The sequence below is a fragment of the Protopterus annectens genome, chromosome 2.part1, assembly GCF_019279795.1.
Source record: "Protopterus annectens isolate FY-2018-M chromosome 2.part1, PAN1.0, whole genome shotgun sequence".
NCBI classification, from domain to species: Eukaryota; Metazoa; Chordata; order Ceratodontiformes; family Protopteridae; genus Protopterus; species Protopterus annectens.
This window is the reverse complement of record NC_056729.1, coordinates 1680238525-1680254840: the sequence shown is the minus strand read 5'-3', so window position 1 is coordinate 1680254840 and position 16316 is coordinate 1680238525. Positions and strand designations below refer to the sequence as shown.

The 16316-nt window shown below is 36.8% G+C and overlaps 1 protein-coding gene across 1 annotated transcript in view; it reads right to left on the bottom strand.

The window, feature by feature from the left end:
• Window positions 1–16316, bottom strand: part of LOC122795010 (carbonic anhydrase 6-like) — a 122994-nt gene that overhangs the window by 22839 nt on the left and 83839 nt on the right. The window contains exon 3 of the mRNA XM_044063596.1: window positions 7192–7302. Within this exon, the coding sequence (XP_043919531.1) occupies window positions 7192–7302 (111 nt within the window). The remainder of the gene's footprint in view (window positions 1–7191; window positions 7303–16316) is intronic.

Here is a 16316-nt window from a genome sequence, read left to right as displayed (position 1 = left end):
TACCAACACAATCATGATATTAAAAAGCCAATGAAAAAAAAGCACTGGCATTGCACATCAAGGAAAATCCTGATCATAGGTTTAAATTTATTGCCTTTGACCAAGTTGTTCTTAACAACGGGGGTGGGGGTCCACGAGAATTGTTTCTCAAATTTAGAGAATGTATGTGGCAGTTAAGATTTAATGCCGACAACCCCCCTGGGTTGAATGATATTATTTCCCTCTCTAGTTATTTAAAACTGAAAGCTGAATTTTATCTTTGATAGTTTTGTAATGTTTTAACTTGCACAGCAAATAAGGAAAGTAGGGGAAAATGTGATCAATGTATGTTTATAATATATCTTTTTATACTGTCTTAGTATATCAACAGTATGCTGGATTGATGTTTGTTATTTATTTATACATATGGGTTACTGTGAAGAACAAACACTATTGTAGTTTGTTTTGTCTTGCAATTTTTTTATTATTATTTCTAAATCAAGTTTCACATTTAGTTTTAAAACATAGTGTTGCAATACAACCTGAATCCTGTAGAGGCAATATAGCTTGAGAAACAGTGTTGCAATACAATTTGAATCCTGTAGAGGAAATTAATTGTGGTCATGTGGTGGTGCCTGGCTTTTAAAAGGAAGTGATGTCAATGTTTTATGTAATCTGATGAAGTCAAGTGTATCTACTGACGAAAGCACTCATTAAAAGAGTATTTTTCTTCATATTAGTGGCATTTTTTCTTATTTTCATTCAAGTTTAGTTTGTTTCTTGGTTATTGGTATCCCCCTGTCTTCTTTAGATTTTCCTGTATTCTCCTACTTCTGGTAGGCTGTTATAAGTTCCCAGGGTTCCATGTAGGTAACTGTACTTTCCTTGCTGTTTTTGCCCACTCCTCCCTGCTTTGCCAGTTGCTGCCAACTGACATAACCCTTCCTCTGGGTCTAGCCTTTGAGTAGAATATTGCAATCTTTGGCAGCTCCTCCTTATCGCCATCCTCTGTACCCCTGTCTTTTCACTCTTGCATGTTGAAGTGCATGGGTATGCCTTGGGCATGGGCTTCCTTTCTTTTGTTCCATTACAGTGTCCCTCATACTAATGCATTGTATGACAACTGATGTCAAAATTTATTTATATTCTAGCATTCCCATTTGGTGGTCCCCTCTCCCCAGTGCTGCCCACCAGTCTACTGCACCAGCTTCATTTGTGTGATAGTCCAACACTGTTTTTTTCTTAATATGCACTGTTTTACCGCTCTTTACTCTGCTACTTATGCACCACTGTTCCTTTATTTCATATTTGCCTGTGCGTTTTTCTTTACTTTACGTTTCTCTTGCTTCTCTCATACATTTCTTTTCATGGCCCCATTTGTTACATTGGGTCTATATTATTTCATCAAACAGCCACATTGTCAAATGGCATTTCATTGGAAATGCCATTCATCAAACCCCAACACCCCCCCGTACTAATTATATATACCAACTCTAAGATCACACTACAGTGGGAAAAGGGCAAATTTCCTGATCCCTATTGTGAAACGATCTCAGTCAGAACAGTTTGACGAATTACATTTCCAACGAACATCGTTCAACAATGTGGCCATTCTATTGAAATAATAGGGATTCATTACATCAGTAATTGTTACCTATTTTTCTAAGATTTAAACATTAATCTTATGTTGACTGCAGTTTATTATACTTCAATACATACATATGAAAAATATGTCTTTACCTCGGAAGCTTACCCCTCTGCCCCCTCCCCCTGACTGCATTACACATCATTGCCCTATGAATTGATTTAGCTCATCCCATTGTTTGTAAAGTTTTGATTTTGTGTTCTCTGGGGTGTGTCTAACAGGTAAGCATCTATTTCACTGAATATTCCTACACTGTCCATAGTCACCTGCCTTTCAGTGTCCATTCCTAGCCCTTAATTATTGCTTCTTTCTTTTTCTGGTCACGTTCAGTCCTTCTTTAGTCCTGCCTTTCACATCTTTGACTCTGCTGTCCACCATGAATGTTTCTATCCAGCTTCTTTAGTCCCTCATTTGTCCATCAGTTCTCTTCTGAGTTGCCCAAATCATTGGATACAGCACCCTCCCACTTGCTTAGTGCTCCGCCCTGTCTTTCTGTACCTTTGCTTCTTTCTATATTTTTATACCTAGATCTCCGTTGGGAGAGGCTTCTTGTTCTTCCCTCCCTTGACATAATTCTTTCATTTGTTTTCCCTCCACCATCTTGTCTCGTCTCCATGAGGCTGCTTTTTGATTTCTTCATTTCCTGCTCATGTCTTTTACTGACATGTGTCTGCTCTGCCCTTCCTGGTCTTGTCTTCTTCCCTGCAGTGGTTTCAGCATCTGTCACTGCACATCCTCCCAGTGTCTCTACAATACCTCTCCTATATCTAAAGTTGCTCTTCCAGTCTATGTCTTGTGGACACTTAATATTTTTACTATCTGGGTTGTTCAGCTGTCTCTGAAACCTTTATTTAAACTTTCTGACATCCTCTATACTGTATAGTCTGAACCATTCCTCTTTCTGCTGAAACTCCAGAATTGCAGAGTAATTCAAAAATGCATCTGTTTTATTCGTTCTTATCTCATTTAATACCTCCCAGCATGCATAGCTTTCCTTTTCATATAAGATGTTTGCAAGTAATCATCAATAAGCTTTATGAACATCCCTGCAGATGGGACAAGTTTAAGTCTTTTTGCTTGCCTTATTATTCCATTTTTACAACAGAGTGGAAGCATGCCAAAACATGCCTGGGGCTGCTTTCTGCAGCTGCTGCCTGCCACCATCCTCCCTCTTTGTGTCGTCTCTCTTAGTGCTTCTTGATTTACTGGTATTACAAATCTCTCATGTAACAGCTGAATTACAAATTGCCCCAGTTACTACTGGTCACTGTCTCTTGTATTCGAGTTATCTTTATGTTACTATTTCTTGACTGATTTTCAAATTCATTCATCTTTTCTCTATCTTTTTATTATGTCTTTTAATTCCGCTTCTAGAGTTCAGCTTTAATTGCTGTTTTATCTTCCTCTATTCATATCTTGCAGTTTCCCTTGTAGCCTTTCCACCTCTGTTTGTTGCTTTTCTGTTTTGTTTCTCTAATCACTTCACATCCTGGCCTACTGTGATTACCTTTTCAAACAAATGCATAATTGTTCCTCCTTGTTTGCAGCTTTAAAAGCAGAACATTTAATGAATTGTTCCAAAACATCATGCAACAGTCTTACTAACTTTGCTACATCTTCATTTTGTGTGCTAGTTGAAGGCTATTTGCATAATATAGAAATAAAAACAAAGAAAAACAATATTGTAGAATTAGGTAATTTTACTAATTTTCTTAGAATTGATACAATTCACTTAGATGTATGGAAATAAATAAAAATGTCATATGGCTAAAGTTAAGTTTCACAAGAACAGAGAGTAGTGGAATAGTTACTAAAACATAAATCTTAAACCATAGATATGATGCTAAAAGTGCATTATTAGAAAGACAATTTTATCATTATGTTTCCAAAATTGGTTTAATTGAAGTTTAATTCATGTGTTATGGAAAATAAGCCTTATGATCCATTTCTATGTGGTGTAAACATATCAGGGAACTAAGGCAGATAATAATAGGTTCTTTACTGATCCACTCATGGCTCAAGAACAGAGATTTGAATTGATCTTTGTCATACTTAATCACAACGCAGCCTTTGACCTGGTGGATCATGGGCTCCTGCTGAAATGTATGTGGTGTTTAAGGAACTGTCCTGTAGTGGTTTGCCTGTGCATCCTTATCATTTCCATACCTGTGGAGTACCTTAGGATTCCATCTTCAATCCTGCCCTCATCACTGTATGCTGCTGCTCAGTGATTTCATCAGACGGGCAGGTTTGCATCCTCACTGCTGTGTTTATGATGTATCACTGTACTGCTCCACTGGCCCTAAATTCCTTTACAACATCCACCAATGGATGATCTGTATTTGGCTCAAACTCCGTCCAATCACAATGGTTGCCGTAGCAGTACATGCAACTTTCTGGAACTTGTGTCTTTCACTTTTAAGTCTCTGTATTGTTAATGTTGGTGACAGGCTTGAATTCTTGTACAGCATGCCAATCATAGTGTAATGTGTATTTTGCAATATTTTGCTCCTTCAAAACAGCTCTACTGTAAGTGCAGTCTGATGGACTATTATAACCCCTGTGCTTCCAAAGCATGTAAAAGGAAGAATGTTGAAGAGACCAGGACAATGTCCAAAATAAATAAATAAAACAGACATCCACACAAAGCTGAGTGACTTCAATAACAAAACAAAAATACAAAATGGTAAACGCTTTTGTGGATATTCCGCTTCTTCATACCATAAACAAAAACATACCTCCATGCATGAATTTAAATAATACTACATCCAATAAGGAATAAGAACAAGTCACATGACAAACCCTCACCAACAAAATCAATGATATAAACATCTCTTTTTCAAGGCAGGTTTCAATAAAGCATGATTATTAAGACATTTGCTAACATTTGCCTTAAAATCTACAATCCAATGTAGTTCACAAAACTCTGTTTCATTAAATATATCACCTTCCCCTGACACTGTCATAAACAGTATTCAAAACTAAAAACTTAAAAGAGTGACCATTACCTTTATCTAAAACATGTTGTGCAAGGGCATTACTACTTATTCTTAATATTGTTACAATGTTCCAGTATTCTTTCCTTCAATGTTCGATTGGTTTTACCAACATAGAACCCTTCACACTCCACACAATGGGCCAAATGAACTAAATTCTTAGTTCTACAATCAGCATAAAAACTAAATTCAATGCTCTTAGCAGATCTAGGATGCTAAATAGAAGTTACACTCCAAATATATTTACGTGCACTACAAGATCGACAAGGATATGTACCCTTCCATTCTGAGGTCATTTTCTTGTCAAAAGACTGCTATCTATAACATAAATGTTGTTTAAGCATTTTAATATTTCTAAACGCAAACTTAGGAGAAGGTCCTAAGGCTTTTTTCAAATCTAAGTCCATGATAAGGATAGGCCAGTTCTTTTTTATGATATCACACATTAAATTCACATAATTTGAAAAGTATAACTCTAGATGTAGAATTATTATTATCATTAGAACACTCAACCACAGACATATTCTCTAACGGGTGAGAAAGAAAACGGTTTAACCAAAGTGGTTCTATTCAAATGTACCTCTTCTATTGTATGCTCTGTCTCAGTTATGGTATATCCTCTATTCATAAAATCAGGCTTCAATGCACAAATAGCTGCATCTAACATTATCTGTATGCAACCTCGTAGCTCTAAGTATCTGGCCTTTTAAAACATTCCTCGGAATGTGACTTGGGTGCTTACTGGTTTTATGTAATAAAGTATTCTTCTTACATGGTTTCTTGTAAATGCCTGTATCCAACTTCCCAAACACATTCTTGTGAACTGTCACATCTATAAAATCAATATTAACATTTGAAAACTATACTAAACTTCAAATAAGTAGTTCCATGTAGGAATGCCACAGAATCAGTCAAACCATCCTGTGAGCCTTTCCACACCAAAAAACATCATCAACGAAACATTTATAAAATAAAACATGTGATCTAAAGCGAAAACTATTTGTTGCTCCCATTATGCCAATACAACATTAGCATATGAATTGGCACATGCTGTGCCCATAGCCACTTCAACTTTTTGTAAAAAAAATACTCTGTCCCATAGACAAATACATTATTTTCCAAAATTAGTTTGATTAGCATACATATTAGCATAACTTTAGAATCAGAAAAAACACCTCAGTCAGTTAGAAAAGACCTAACATACTCAATTCCCGAGTCATTGGGGATTATGGTAAAATGGGAGTTAACATCTAACATCACAAAAATCATATCATCACTAAAAACAATGTCTTTCGACCACATATAAAGACCACGTAAAAATATTTTGTGTCTTTCAGTACAGTATCAACAGTTGCTAACAGTGGTGTCAACTGTTTCTCAACATAGATCAAAAGTGGCAATGTGAGCCACCCATGTCAAGAGAAAATGGGACACAAGGGGGGGTCATTTTGATCCTTATGTATCTTAGGTAAACCATATATAATTGGAATCTTTGGATGTTCTACTGAAAAATAATTAAGCAAGTCATAGTCAATTAAATTTGTTGTTAGTACATCATATAGGTAAAAATTCACCCTATTTATAAGACCTGTCACCTGAAACTTATGTAAATGAGCATAGACATTCACATCATCTAACATGCTCAACATTTTTTCATGATACATAGATCTATCCATAACTACAAGACCCCCCCCCCCCCGGGTTGGTTGGACGTATCTCAAGGTGTGGAGCTTTAGCCAATTGACCTAAGGCTTCATTTTCCTTATAACTAAGATTATAAAAAGAACCACATTGAATATCATTAAAAGTCTCTCTGATATCATCTTCACATAAACTAATAAATGTGTCCATAGCAGGTTTCAAGTCAGGTGAAAAAACACTGGGTTTCTTAAAACAATTAAAACCCACATTATAATTAGAATACATTAAACCAACCATAACATTCCGAGCAAATAATTTCAAATCTAACACAGCTTCAGTCAAATCAGATTGGCTGCTGGCACAAAAGACAGGCCTTTATTAAGTAAGTTAACCTGTTCTTTAGTCAAAGGGAAGGACAACAAATTATAGAGGGTTGGGAGGGTGGCCTAATGGTTAAGGTGTTTGCCTTACAAACACAAGGTACAGGGTTTGAATCTCACAGGGGATAATTGGCTAGACTTAAAATGGCTCACAAGGGCAATTAGCCTAGTACTAACCTATGAACCTATATACTAGTTCACCTGACTGTGGCTCCTTGTGGACGGCCCCATCCACTCTACTTCACTGTCTCATCTTTTTTCACTTTCCTCATCCTGCTGCGGGACCAGACCTTCCTGGGTTCCTTGTGAATGAGAAGTGCGTCAGCTAAAAAAAGGGAGCCTGCATGTTCAAAATCCTTAGAGATGGAAGGTATATTAACCCCAGAAGTAGTAACATGTCCATTTTTATCACCATAGGACATGCGGGCAACATTAAAACCAACATGTTGCCATTAGACAAATTAGTAATCCATGACACTCTAGGGGCAGAGGCTGACAAACCAGCTTTAACAGAACTGTGAGAAATAGTATCACTGATAATGCCACTTACTTCAACATCATCTGCTGTTTCTAACGCTTGCAAGGCAGACTTACATGAGTTATCCATCATATTAGTAACATTGACTGTATCAGAGATGGATTCCGTTACTTCTGCATTCAGCTGTAGTGAATTATTAGTCAAGCCAACATTACTATCATCATTGGGGGCAGGTACAATAATCCTGATTGAACTAGCAGTGCTGGAAGCTTCTGCTATTGGTTGATGTCATCCCCCAATTGAAGCAGATGAACCATTCAATGGTGAGAAACTTGGTGGCCAGGAAAACACAAAACCTTGCCTAAAATCTGAGGAATCATGCTGTAGCTTCTTCCTTTTCTTGTTTTTCAACTTCTAATTGTTATGTAGCAGAGTATTCAGCATTTCTTCTAAATATCCTTACACCATGGCTGTGAAGTTACATTTAATATAAGCGTACTGAGTATTGATGTAATTCCTTAGAGCTATTTCTTCTGGGTGAAAGTAAGTGATCAGCAGATGCATATAATCAAAGCTAAGTTGTAAATTTTGTGTCTGCCAATATTTAAGTAACTCAGGGAGACTGTCACCATAAGAAAGCATCTTTAGGACCCATAGACCCATCGGCACAACCTTCAAATGCAGCACGGCTTCTAAATAGAGCCGCTGCCACTGTACGCGCTTAAATGTTAACAACTTATCTTCCAGGTTGTCTCAAGGTAGTAGAAAACGTTTCCATAGTTCCATAATCAATGGCAGAGTTCTGATTAGAATCACAACCCATAGGTAAATCGAGTAACGGGTTGCTTTCTAAACTCAAAAGTTGTGTACGTTTATCAGTTCCAGTGTCCATTCCAACATAATTAACAGAGTGAACATTAGCCGGATTTTAGATAAGTTCTAAATCAGTCCCCTCGGCCATGGTCCTTCAAACAAACAATAAACTGGCAAATAAAAAGAAGAATGTTGAAGAGATAAGGACAATATCCTAAAAAAAGAAATAAAGAAAGAAATAAAGAAAGAAAGAAAGAAAGAACGAAAGAAAGAAAGAAAGAAAGAAAACAGATGTCTACACTAGGCCGAGTGACTTTAATAACAAACAAAAATACAAAATGGTAAACACTTTTGCGGATATTCTGCTTCTTCATTCCATAAACTAAAACATACCTCCATGCATGAATTTAAATAATACTGCATCCAATAAGAAATAGGAGCAAGTCACATGACAAACCCTCACCAATACAATCAATGATATAAACAACTCTTTTTCAAGGCAAGCTTCAATGAAGCATGATTATTAAGACGTGGGCTAACATTTGCCTTAAAATCTACAATCCAATGTAGTTCACAATACTCTGTTTCATTAAATATATCACCTTCCCAGACACTGTCATAAATAATATTCTAAACTAAAAACTTAAAAGAGTGACCATTGCCTTTATCTAAAACATGCTGTGCAAGGGCATTACTCAACTTCTTATTCTTAATATTGTTACAGTGTTCCAGTCTTCTTTCCTTTAATGTTCGATTGGTGGGACCTTCTCCTAAGTTTGAGGTTAGAAGTAATAAAATACTTAAACAACATTTATGGTATAGAAAGCAGTCTTCTGACAGAAAAATTACCGCAGAACAGAAGGGTACATATCCTTGTCGATCTTGTAGTGCACGTAAGTATATTTGGAGTGTAACTTCTATTAAGCATCCTAGATCTGCTAAGAGCATTGAATTTAGTTTTTATGCTGATTGTAGAACTAAGAATTTAGTTCATTTGGCCCATTGTGTAGAGTGTGAAGGGTTCTATGTTGGTAAAACCAATCGAACATTGAAGGAAAGAATACTGGAGCATTGTAACAATACTAAGAATAAGTAGTAATGCCCTTACACAGCATGTTTTAGATAAAGGTAATGGTCACTCTTTCAAGTTTTTAGTTTTGAATACTGTTTATGACAGTGTCAGGGGAAGGTGATACATTTAATGAAACAGAGTATTGTAAACTACGTTGGATTGTAGATTTTAAGGCAAATGTTAGCCCAGGTCTTAATAATCATGCTTCATTAAAGCCTGCCTTGAAAAAGAGATGGTTCTATCATTGATTTTATTGGTGAGGGTTTGTCATGTGACTTGTTCTTATTTCTTATTGGATGAAGTATTATTTAAATTCATGCATGGAGGTATGTTTTTAGTTTATGGACTGAAGAAGTGGAATATCCGCAAAAGTGCTTACCGTTTTGTATTTTTGTTTTGTTATTAAAGGCACTCGGCCTTGTGTGATCATCTGTTTTGTTTATCTTCTAAAGCATGTGTTAGACTACTGCTCCTGTTATATCACTTTGTTCCACTGAAATCATAACAGTAAAGACTCCTCCTATAGGTGTTGGAGCTGTTTCCCACTATGCTCCCCCCCCCACTTTCAATTCCCCAGCCACCCCTCATGGCATTACATTTATAGGACCTGTTCTCCACCCAGAACTCCACCAACATCCCACCCATTTTAAAGGCATATGCATAAATATAGAAATACCCTGGGGACAATAATATACACATAGCTCCTAAACCATCAGTCAGCATTTAAACACTTTTATCTTTCAATCCTCCCCTTTATTTACTAACTGATTTCAGTGATCAGACTTACTCCATTCACCCCTCTCATCTATCTGCTTCTACCCTCCTACATTTGTTACCCCAGTGTTTTAGCTCCTGACTCATTAACAAATCTCTCTACAAAGCTACATACCATGCTTCTCTTAAATAGTACTGCAACCTTACTCTTCCAGTTTTATCACCTCACAAATCACCATACATCACTTAATCTTACACACATTTTTCCCACTATGTGCTTCATCTTTAACCACTTAAATGCCCCCACTTTACCATTAATCATTTCCTGTATATACAGGGACTCACCCAATCTATACTTCAAATGTAAACTACTAAACCCTCACACCTACCAAACCAAAACCAAATTAACTCTTAAAGTTAAACCAAAACAAGCTTACCAAATGTACACATCTTTCTCTCTGTCTTACCATTCAGTGGGGATATTCACCCAACCCTGGTTCTTCTTCCCATCTTGATTACCCAATAGCCTCCAAAAATCATCCCAAGCCAAACACTCTTTCCTACTCAGCTCACCCATCTCCTTCCAAAACATGGACCATACCACCATCAAAACCCAAACCCGCCTATCTCAAACTCATCCAAACAACTTGAATTTATTTCTTTAAATACTTGGAGCATCTTTAATAAAATTTCAGAACTCCGTGCCTGGATCTCCCTTAATAAAACAGATATTCTTGCCATAGCTGAAACACCTTGTACTTGACTCTGAAATTTCACTCCCAAATTAATATCATCAGGGCCGATAAATCTTAAAAAAAAAGTGGCAGAGTAGCGTTACTATACCCTATCTTGAAATCCTACACTATAATAAGGATATTCTCAAATTCCATAATAATGACCTCCTCATCTCCTATCTTAAATTAACCAACCATAAATAATTATGTATTATAGTACTCTATATTCCACCCAGCCGATAATGCTATAACCCTGCAAAACATCCCAAACAGGATCTCACATACAGTTTCTAATGAAAGGATAACCCTAGATGATTTTCTTGACTATCAACGCAACTTTTATTATACGGACTACTATGCTGTGTATTCATTGAAACTGCATTATAAAATTTATTATAAATATTGATTGTATTAAATTTGTTTTCTTGGAACTTTTCTCACAAGGCATCTGCTGAAAAAGAGCACCTGTCCCCTGTTAGACTTTACCGGGAAATAAATGTCAGTAAATAAATAAATGAATCTTTGATGACAGACTGGCACAAGGACCAACAGTTAAATGCCTTAAAGTGTACGTTTTATTTAAAAAATATGCAGCCTTTTCCTGAATGACTTACCTTTCGGTAGCAGGTGTATCTAGAGGGATCAGTTTCTGCCACTAGGTGGTAACCATTACTGTTTGCAGCTCTGCTTCCAGTGTCACTTTAACCCTTTAATGTATGAGTATCATAACCGTTGAGTACAAATGTATGGTACCCCCCCCCCCCACACACACACACACACACACACACACAGACAAAGACACATACATAATTTACTAACATATAAAGGGTGGACTACAGCATGAAGGGACAACGAGAACAAGGAGAAATTCCTGAAAATTATAAACTGCTGTTTGCCCAGTGCTCCCTTGGGTTTTGAAACACAGCTTACAATTTCTTCCTGTCTTAGCAGTAAGAGAATAGTACATTTCTGAACTTTTTTTAATGTAATTTTAACCTGTTTCTGAGCTTGTTGAGGTGTTTAATAGCAGGATGCTTGCAGTATATGGACAGATCAGAGGAACCCCCTTAGTTCTGCAGTCATTCAGTTGTTTGGTACTTTTTCAGGCAGGTAATGCTATATTTATACCTCTTAGAAGCATTAAACAGCCAGGTTGATTACAGAACTGACAGAACTGTCCCACTGCATATTATGGAATATATTATACAATGGGGTGTCTTAAACCTTCCTTATTCCTGCAGTATGTCTGTTCAGTATGTACTTCTTATAGCTGGGAGACATGAGTAAATTTCCTGGAACAAATGTCAGCTGCTGACAGGACTGAGCAATGACTTTTTTTATTTCAACTCTCTTACACAGCTGTAGCCTGCTACAGTGATGCATGTACTGGCAAAGTCAAATAGAATATAACAGGGAATAAATAAATAATCTTGTACATAGATAAATAAATAAACTTTTCACCAGTTCCACACTGTCATAGAGTATCATAACATGGCACATAAAGAAATTCTGAAATAAAATTGTACTTACTTGCCTCAGAAACCTTCTCAATTTCATTGAAAAAGAAAAAAAATGTGGCAAGAATAACATACTTTGGCATAATGGTATGTTACAATTTTCCATGACTTTTTATTCCTACTGAGAACAAACATCATTTACCCCCATGCATCACTTACAGAAAGGATATTAATTAAAAAAGGTACAAACATTTTATTGAACAAACTAATAAAATGAATGCAAAATAAAATTAAATATTGTCAATGGGTCAAGATAGATGTATTTAATCATTCTACTATGGTTTACCCTATCAGTTTTCACCCTTGGGCTTAAAGAGTAATTCACAGGCAGTTTTGTCAAAGTGAGTTGATATATTTCTTAGACACAATCATACCTCTCAACTGGCCAGATTTTCGCAGAATGCCCAGATTTTTGCCTCACATTTTTGGTCTGTTACTCGTAAAAATTTTGATTTCCTGGTAAATCATTGAGGACTGAAGTCAGAGAATAATGATGGACATTTGAGTTTCAGACTTCATATCCTCAGAAAATCCATGCTAATGCAAAACCTGTTAATTTATCATCTTTCTAAGTTTGAAAGAGCAATATTTAAAATCGTCCCTATTTTTGGACCTTTGATTCATCCCATTATTTATCACTTTCTCCATATTTGTTGTCCTAAGAGGTTTGGAGGCAATTCATTTCTTGAGCAAACATATATCCCAGCTATACTGTTATAAATGTCAGTTTCTGACTTTTTGAATGAATGCATTACACAGAGTGGTGGTCTAAAAATATGGACAGCAAAAAGTTTGCAGGAATCACCAAATAAGGGCTCGCACCAAGAAAATATAAAATATTTATTAAATCCACAACGAGAGTCACAGCCAAAATTAACGCTTCCAAGCTGATATGTTTTCGATCAAAATCTTCTTCAGATTTCTAAAAATATGAATAATCTTAATAGAGTACACTTAATCAGAAAATTAAAGTCTCTCTCTCTCTCTATATATATATATATATATATATAAGCCAGAATGTTGATATTCATAACATTGAGCCCATAAGAATAAAATGCATAACAGAATTGCCATCACATAGATATTTTAAAACATAATACGGTGCAAGCAGCTGACATTGCAGCATGTCTGGGATGGGGGTTTTGTCTCTTCTCAGTTGTAATGTGATGTATGAGTTTGTATATATAATTAGTGGGGAGTGTAGGATGCAGTGGGGGGGGCTTGTCCCCCGGCAAAAATGTGTGTTTTTGATGTTATACATGTTGACATTTTGCTCATATGGGCTCAATGTTATAAACATCGACATTCTGGCTTGTCAGCATTCTAACACAGACTCATTTACACACACACACATGGATATATATATATATATATATATATATATATATATATATATATATATATATATATACATATATATATATGAATGCACACACCTACACACAGATAGATTATTATTAGACAGAGATATACACACTGTTTTTCAGTGAAATGAGTTTCACTGGTGTGTTTTCAGTGAAATGAAGTAGACCCATATATGTGTACATATATAGATATATATATATATATATATACACACACACACACACACCGTTCAATACAGATATATAAGATTAGACTATCTTTGGTAGAACAGCCAATTGGTAGAATCACATCTGATAAAAAAAAAAAATCATAAAAAGCACATTTGGTAGAACATTCTTTTGGCATTGTCACATGTACACACATGCATGCAGAAACTGCCTTTTCAGGATGAATTTTGAGAAGTGGTTCAGTTAGCTGATTTTGCAGAATGTGTGCTGTTGCTCATGAGCCTTTTTTCTATGTTTTCTAAAGTTAGTTCACAGGTAAGTCATGGGTCAGTTACCTGTGTGGGCCATATTAAGCCTAGCCAATTTCCCTTTTGTGCTTGAATCAACCTATGTCATTTAGCGCTAGGCTGGACTTACCCATGCCATGGTTAAAAAATATATATTACCCCCAGTGAGAATAAATGGGATCACACCATAGATAATTTGAGGAGAACCATGTATTGGACAAAACATTTAGGAGCCTGTCTCTGTCCATTAGTAGTACAGGGGAAAGTCTTTTGTTCATAGATCCAAGTTGTGCTTCATTATGGACAGAGATGAGCTTTGCTTTACATGGATGGGGAGTCTGTAATGGACCAGCATTATCCTCTGTGAGATAAACCTCTCCCTCCAAACCATTCTGTTGATGTTCATAGGTTCATAGGTAGGTACTAGGCTATCGGCCCTGGGGCCTATACAAGCCCAGCCAAAAAGGTACCCTGGCTTTTGCCACCCAAGAAAATTATTTTCCTGTGCCACTGTCGAGCAGAGCCACAAAGTCAATCCCCGGGATGAATTTCCTATTTCCCATCCAATCATCAAGATTTTTCTTGAAGAGTGCTAATGAGGAGCTTTGTTTGATATAGATAGGTAGTTTATTCCAGAGTATGGGAAGTCTCTGGGACAGGTATCTATCTCTCCGGCATGTTCTGCTTATTGTGGTGACATGGTTTAGTTCCCTAGAGTGTGTAGCTTGGAGGGAATAGGATTTCTTTAACGGAGCATCTCCAACAGCTCTGGGTTTGACATAGCTTTGTATGTTAGGCAGAGATCACCTCTGAGTAGGCGATATGCGACGGAGTAAAGCTGGAGTTTTTTGAGACGGTCTGCGTAGGGCATCTGTTTGAGGCTGGTAATCCTCTTTGTGAGGTATTTCTGCAGCCTTTCCAGTTGTTGTAGATGTCTTGTGAGGTACATACTAAAAGGGGCATTGTACTCTATAACTCATACTCTATATGTTGTAGAAGAAGTTTAGATCCGTCACCCGAGTATTTCTGATGCCATTGTTCTTGCTGATAGTCAGTAAATATATCACTATTGGATCAGAGAATGCCTTGTATGCTAGACACAGGTCATTTCTTAGCAATCTATAGGATGCCATGTACAGTGACAGAGCTTTGAGTTGGTCGGTGTAAGACATGTTGTTCAGGTTCTGTATCCTTTAATAAGGTTTATCTGTGGGTATTCCAGTTTTTGCAAGTGTCTCATCAGATACATACTAAAGGGGGCATTATACACAAAGAGTAAAGGGGGACAATGACATCCCTAGACCTAGACACAATCCCACTATTTATAAGCTGTGTAATATAGAAGGACTTTCTTATGACAACAGGCATGTTAGTAGAAAGTTATGCCACTACTCACATAAGTTTCCAAATCCTGTACAACTGGGTAAAACTTAGGGCCATATTGTCAATATGGTAATTCCCCAGGGTAGATGATTTCCCAAAGGATACAATAGTGCATTTTTTGCACTTAGCTCCAGATTTTGGCACCAGTTATTTATTTTAGACAAACCTCCCTGCATGATGGATAAGTCATTTGGGGATTCAATGGCTGCTATTAGCTTACAGTCATCTGAAAACTTAGACACAGACCTTTGGGATTGGCTTTTACTTCAGAGAGATAGATGCCAAACAGGACTGGTCACTGCACAGAACCCTGGAGACTCCACTGGTGACTGGTTCCCTTATTTTGACTTCCTGTGAGCCAGGAATATATATATGGGTTCCCTTCAAGCTATCGAAGCAGCAACTTTCTAAATGGAAAAAAGCCAGTACAGCTGACAGAAAATCAGCTGATTGCATGGATCAGCATTCTTTCGGTGCAATATTGTGGTATAGTAGGGATCGGGGAATTTGCACTTTCCCCAATGTAGTGTGATCTTGGAGTTGGTCTATGTAATTAGCAGGTGTAGGGGGCAAAAAAGAAAAATAAATAAATATATATATATAGGTTCATAGATTAGTACTAGGCTAACTGCCCTTGCGAGCCATTTTAAGCCTAGCCAATTATCCCTTGTGAGACTCAAACCCTGTACCTTGTGTTTGTAAGGCAAACACCTTAACCATTAGGCCACCCTCCCAACCCAAAGTTATGCCACTACCGTATTTCAAACCCAGTACCATTGGAACTGCGCACCAATGCATTAACCTGTTAAGCCACAGAGTCAGTTTATATGTATTGTTATTTTTTTAAATTGTCATGATTTGAACTAGAATCTATTCACATCTTTGTGCTTTGAGCTGTTTTATAGAAATAACAAGCATTCAAAGATTTTATATTTCAAACATTTGTCATAGACTTGTGAATATATATATATATATATATATATATATATATATATATGTGTGTGTGTGTGTGTGTGTGTGTGTGTGTGTGTGTGCATGCGTGTATAGGGTGGGAAGCTTGCATAAGGGGTGGGAGGCTGGCAGATGTATTAAGGTATTTATCTTACAGACACAAGGTGCAGGGTTTCATTCTCACATGGGGTAAT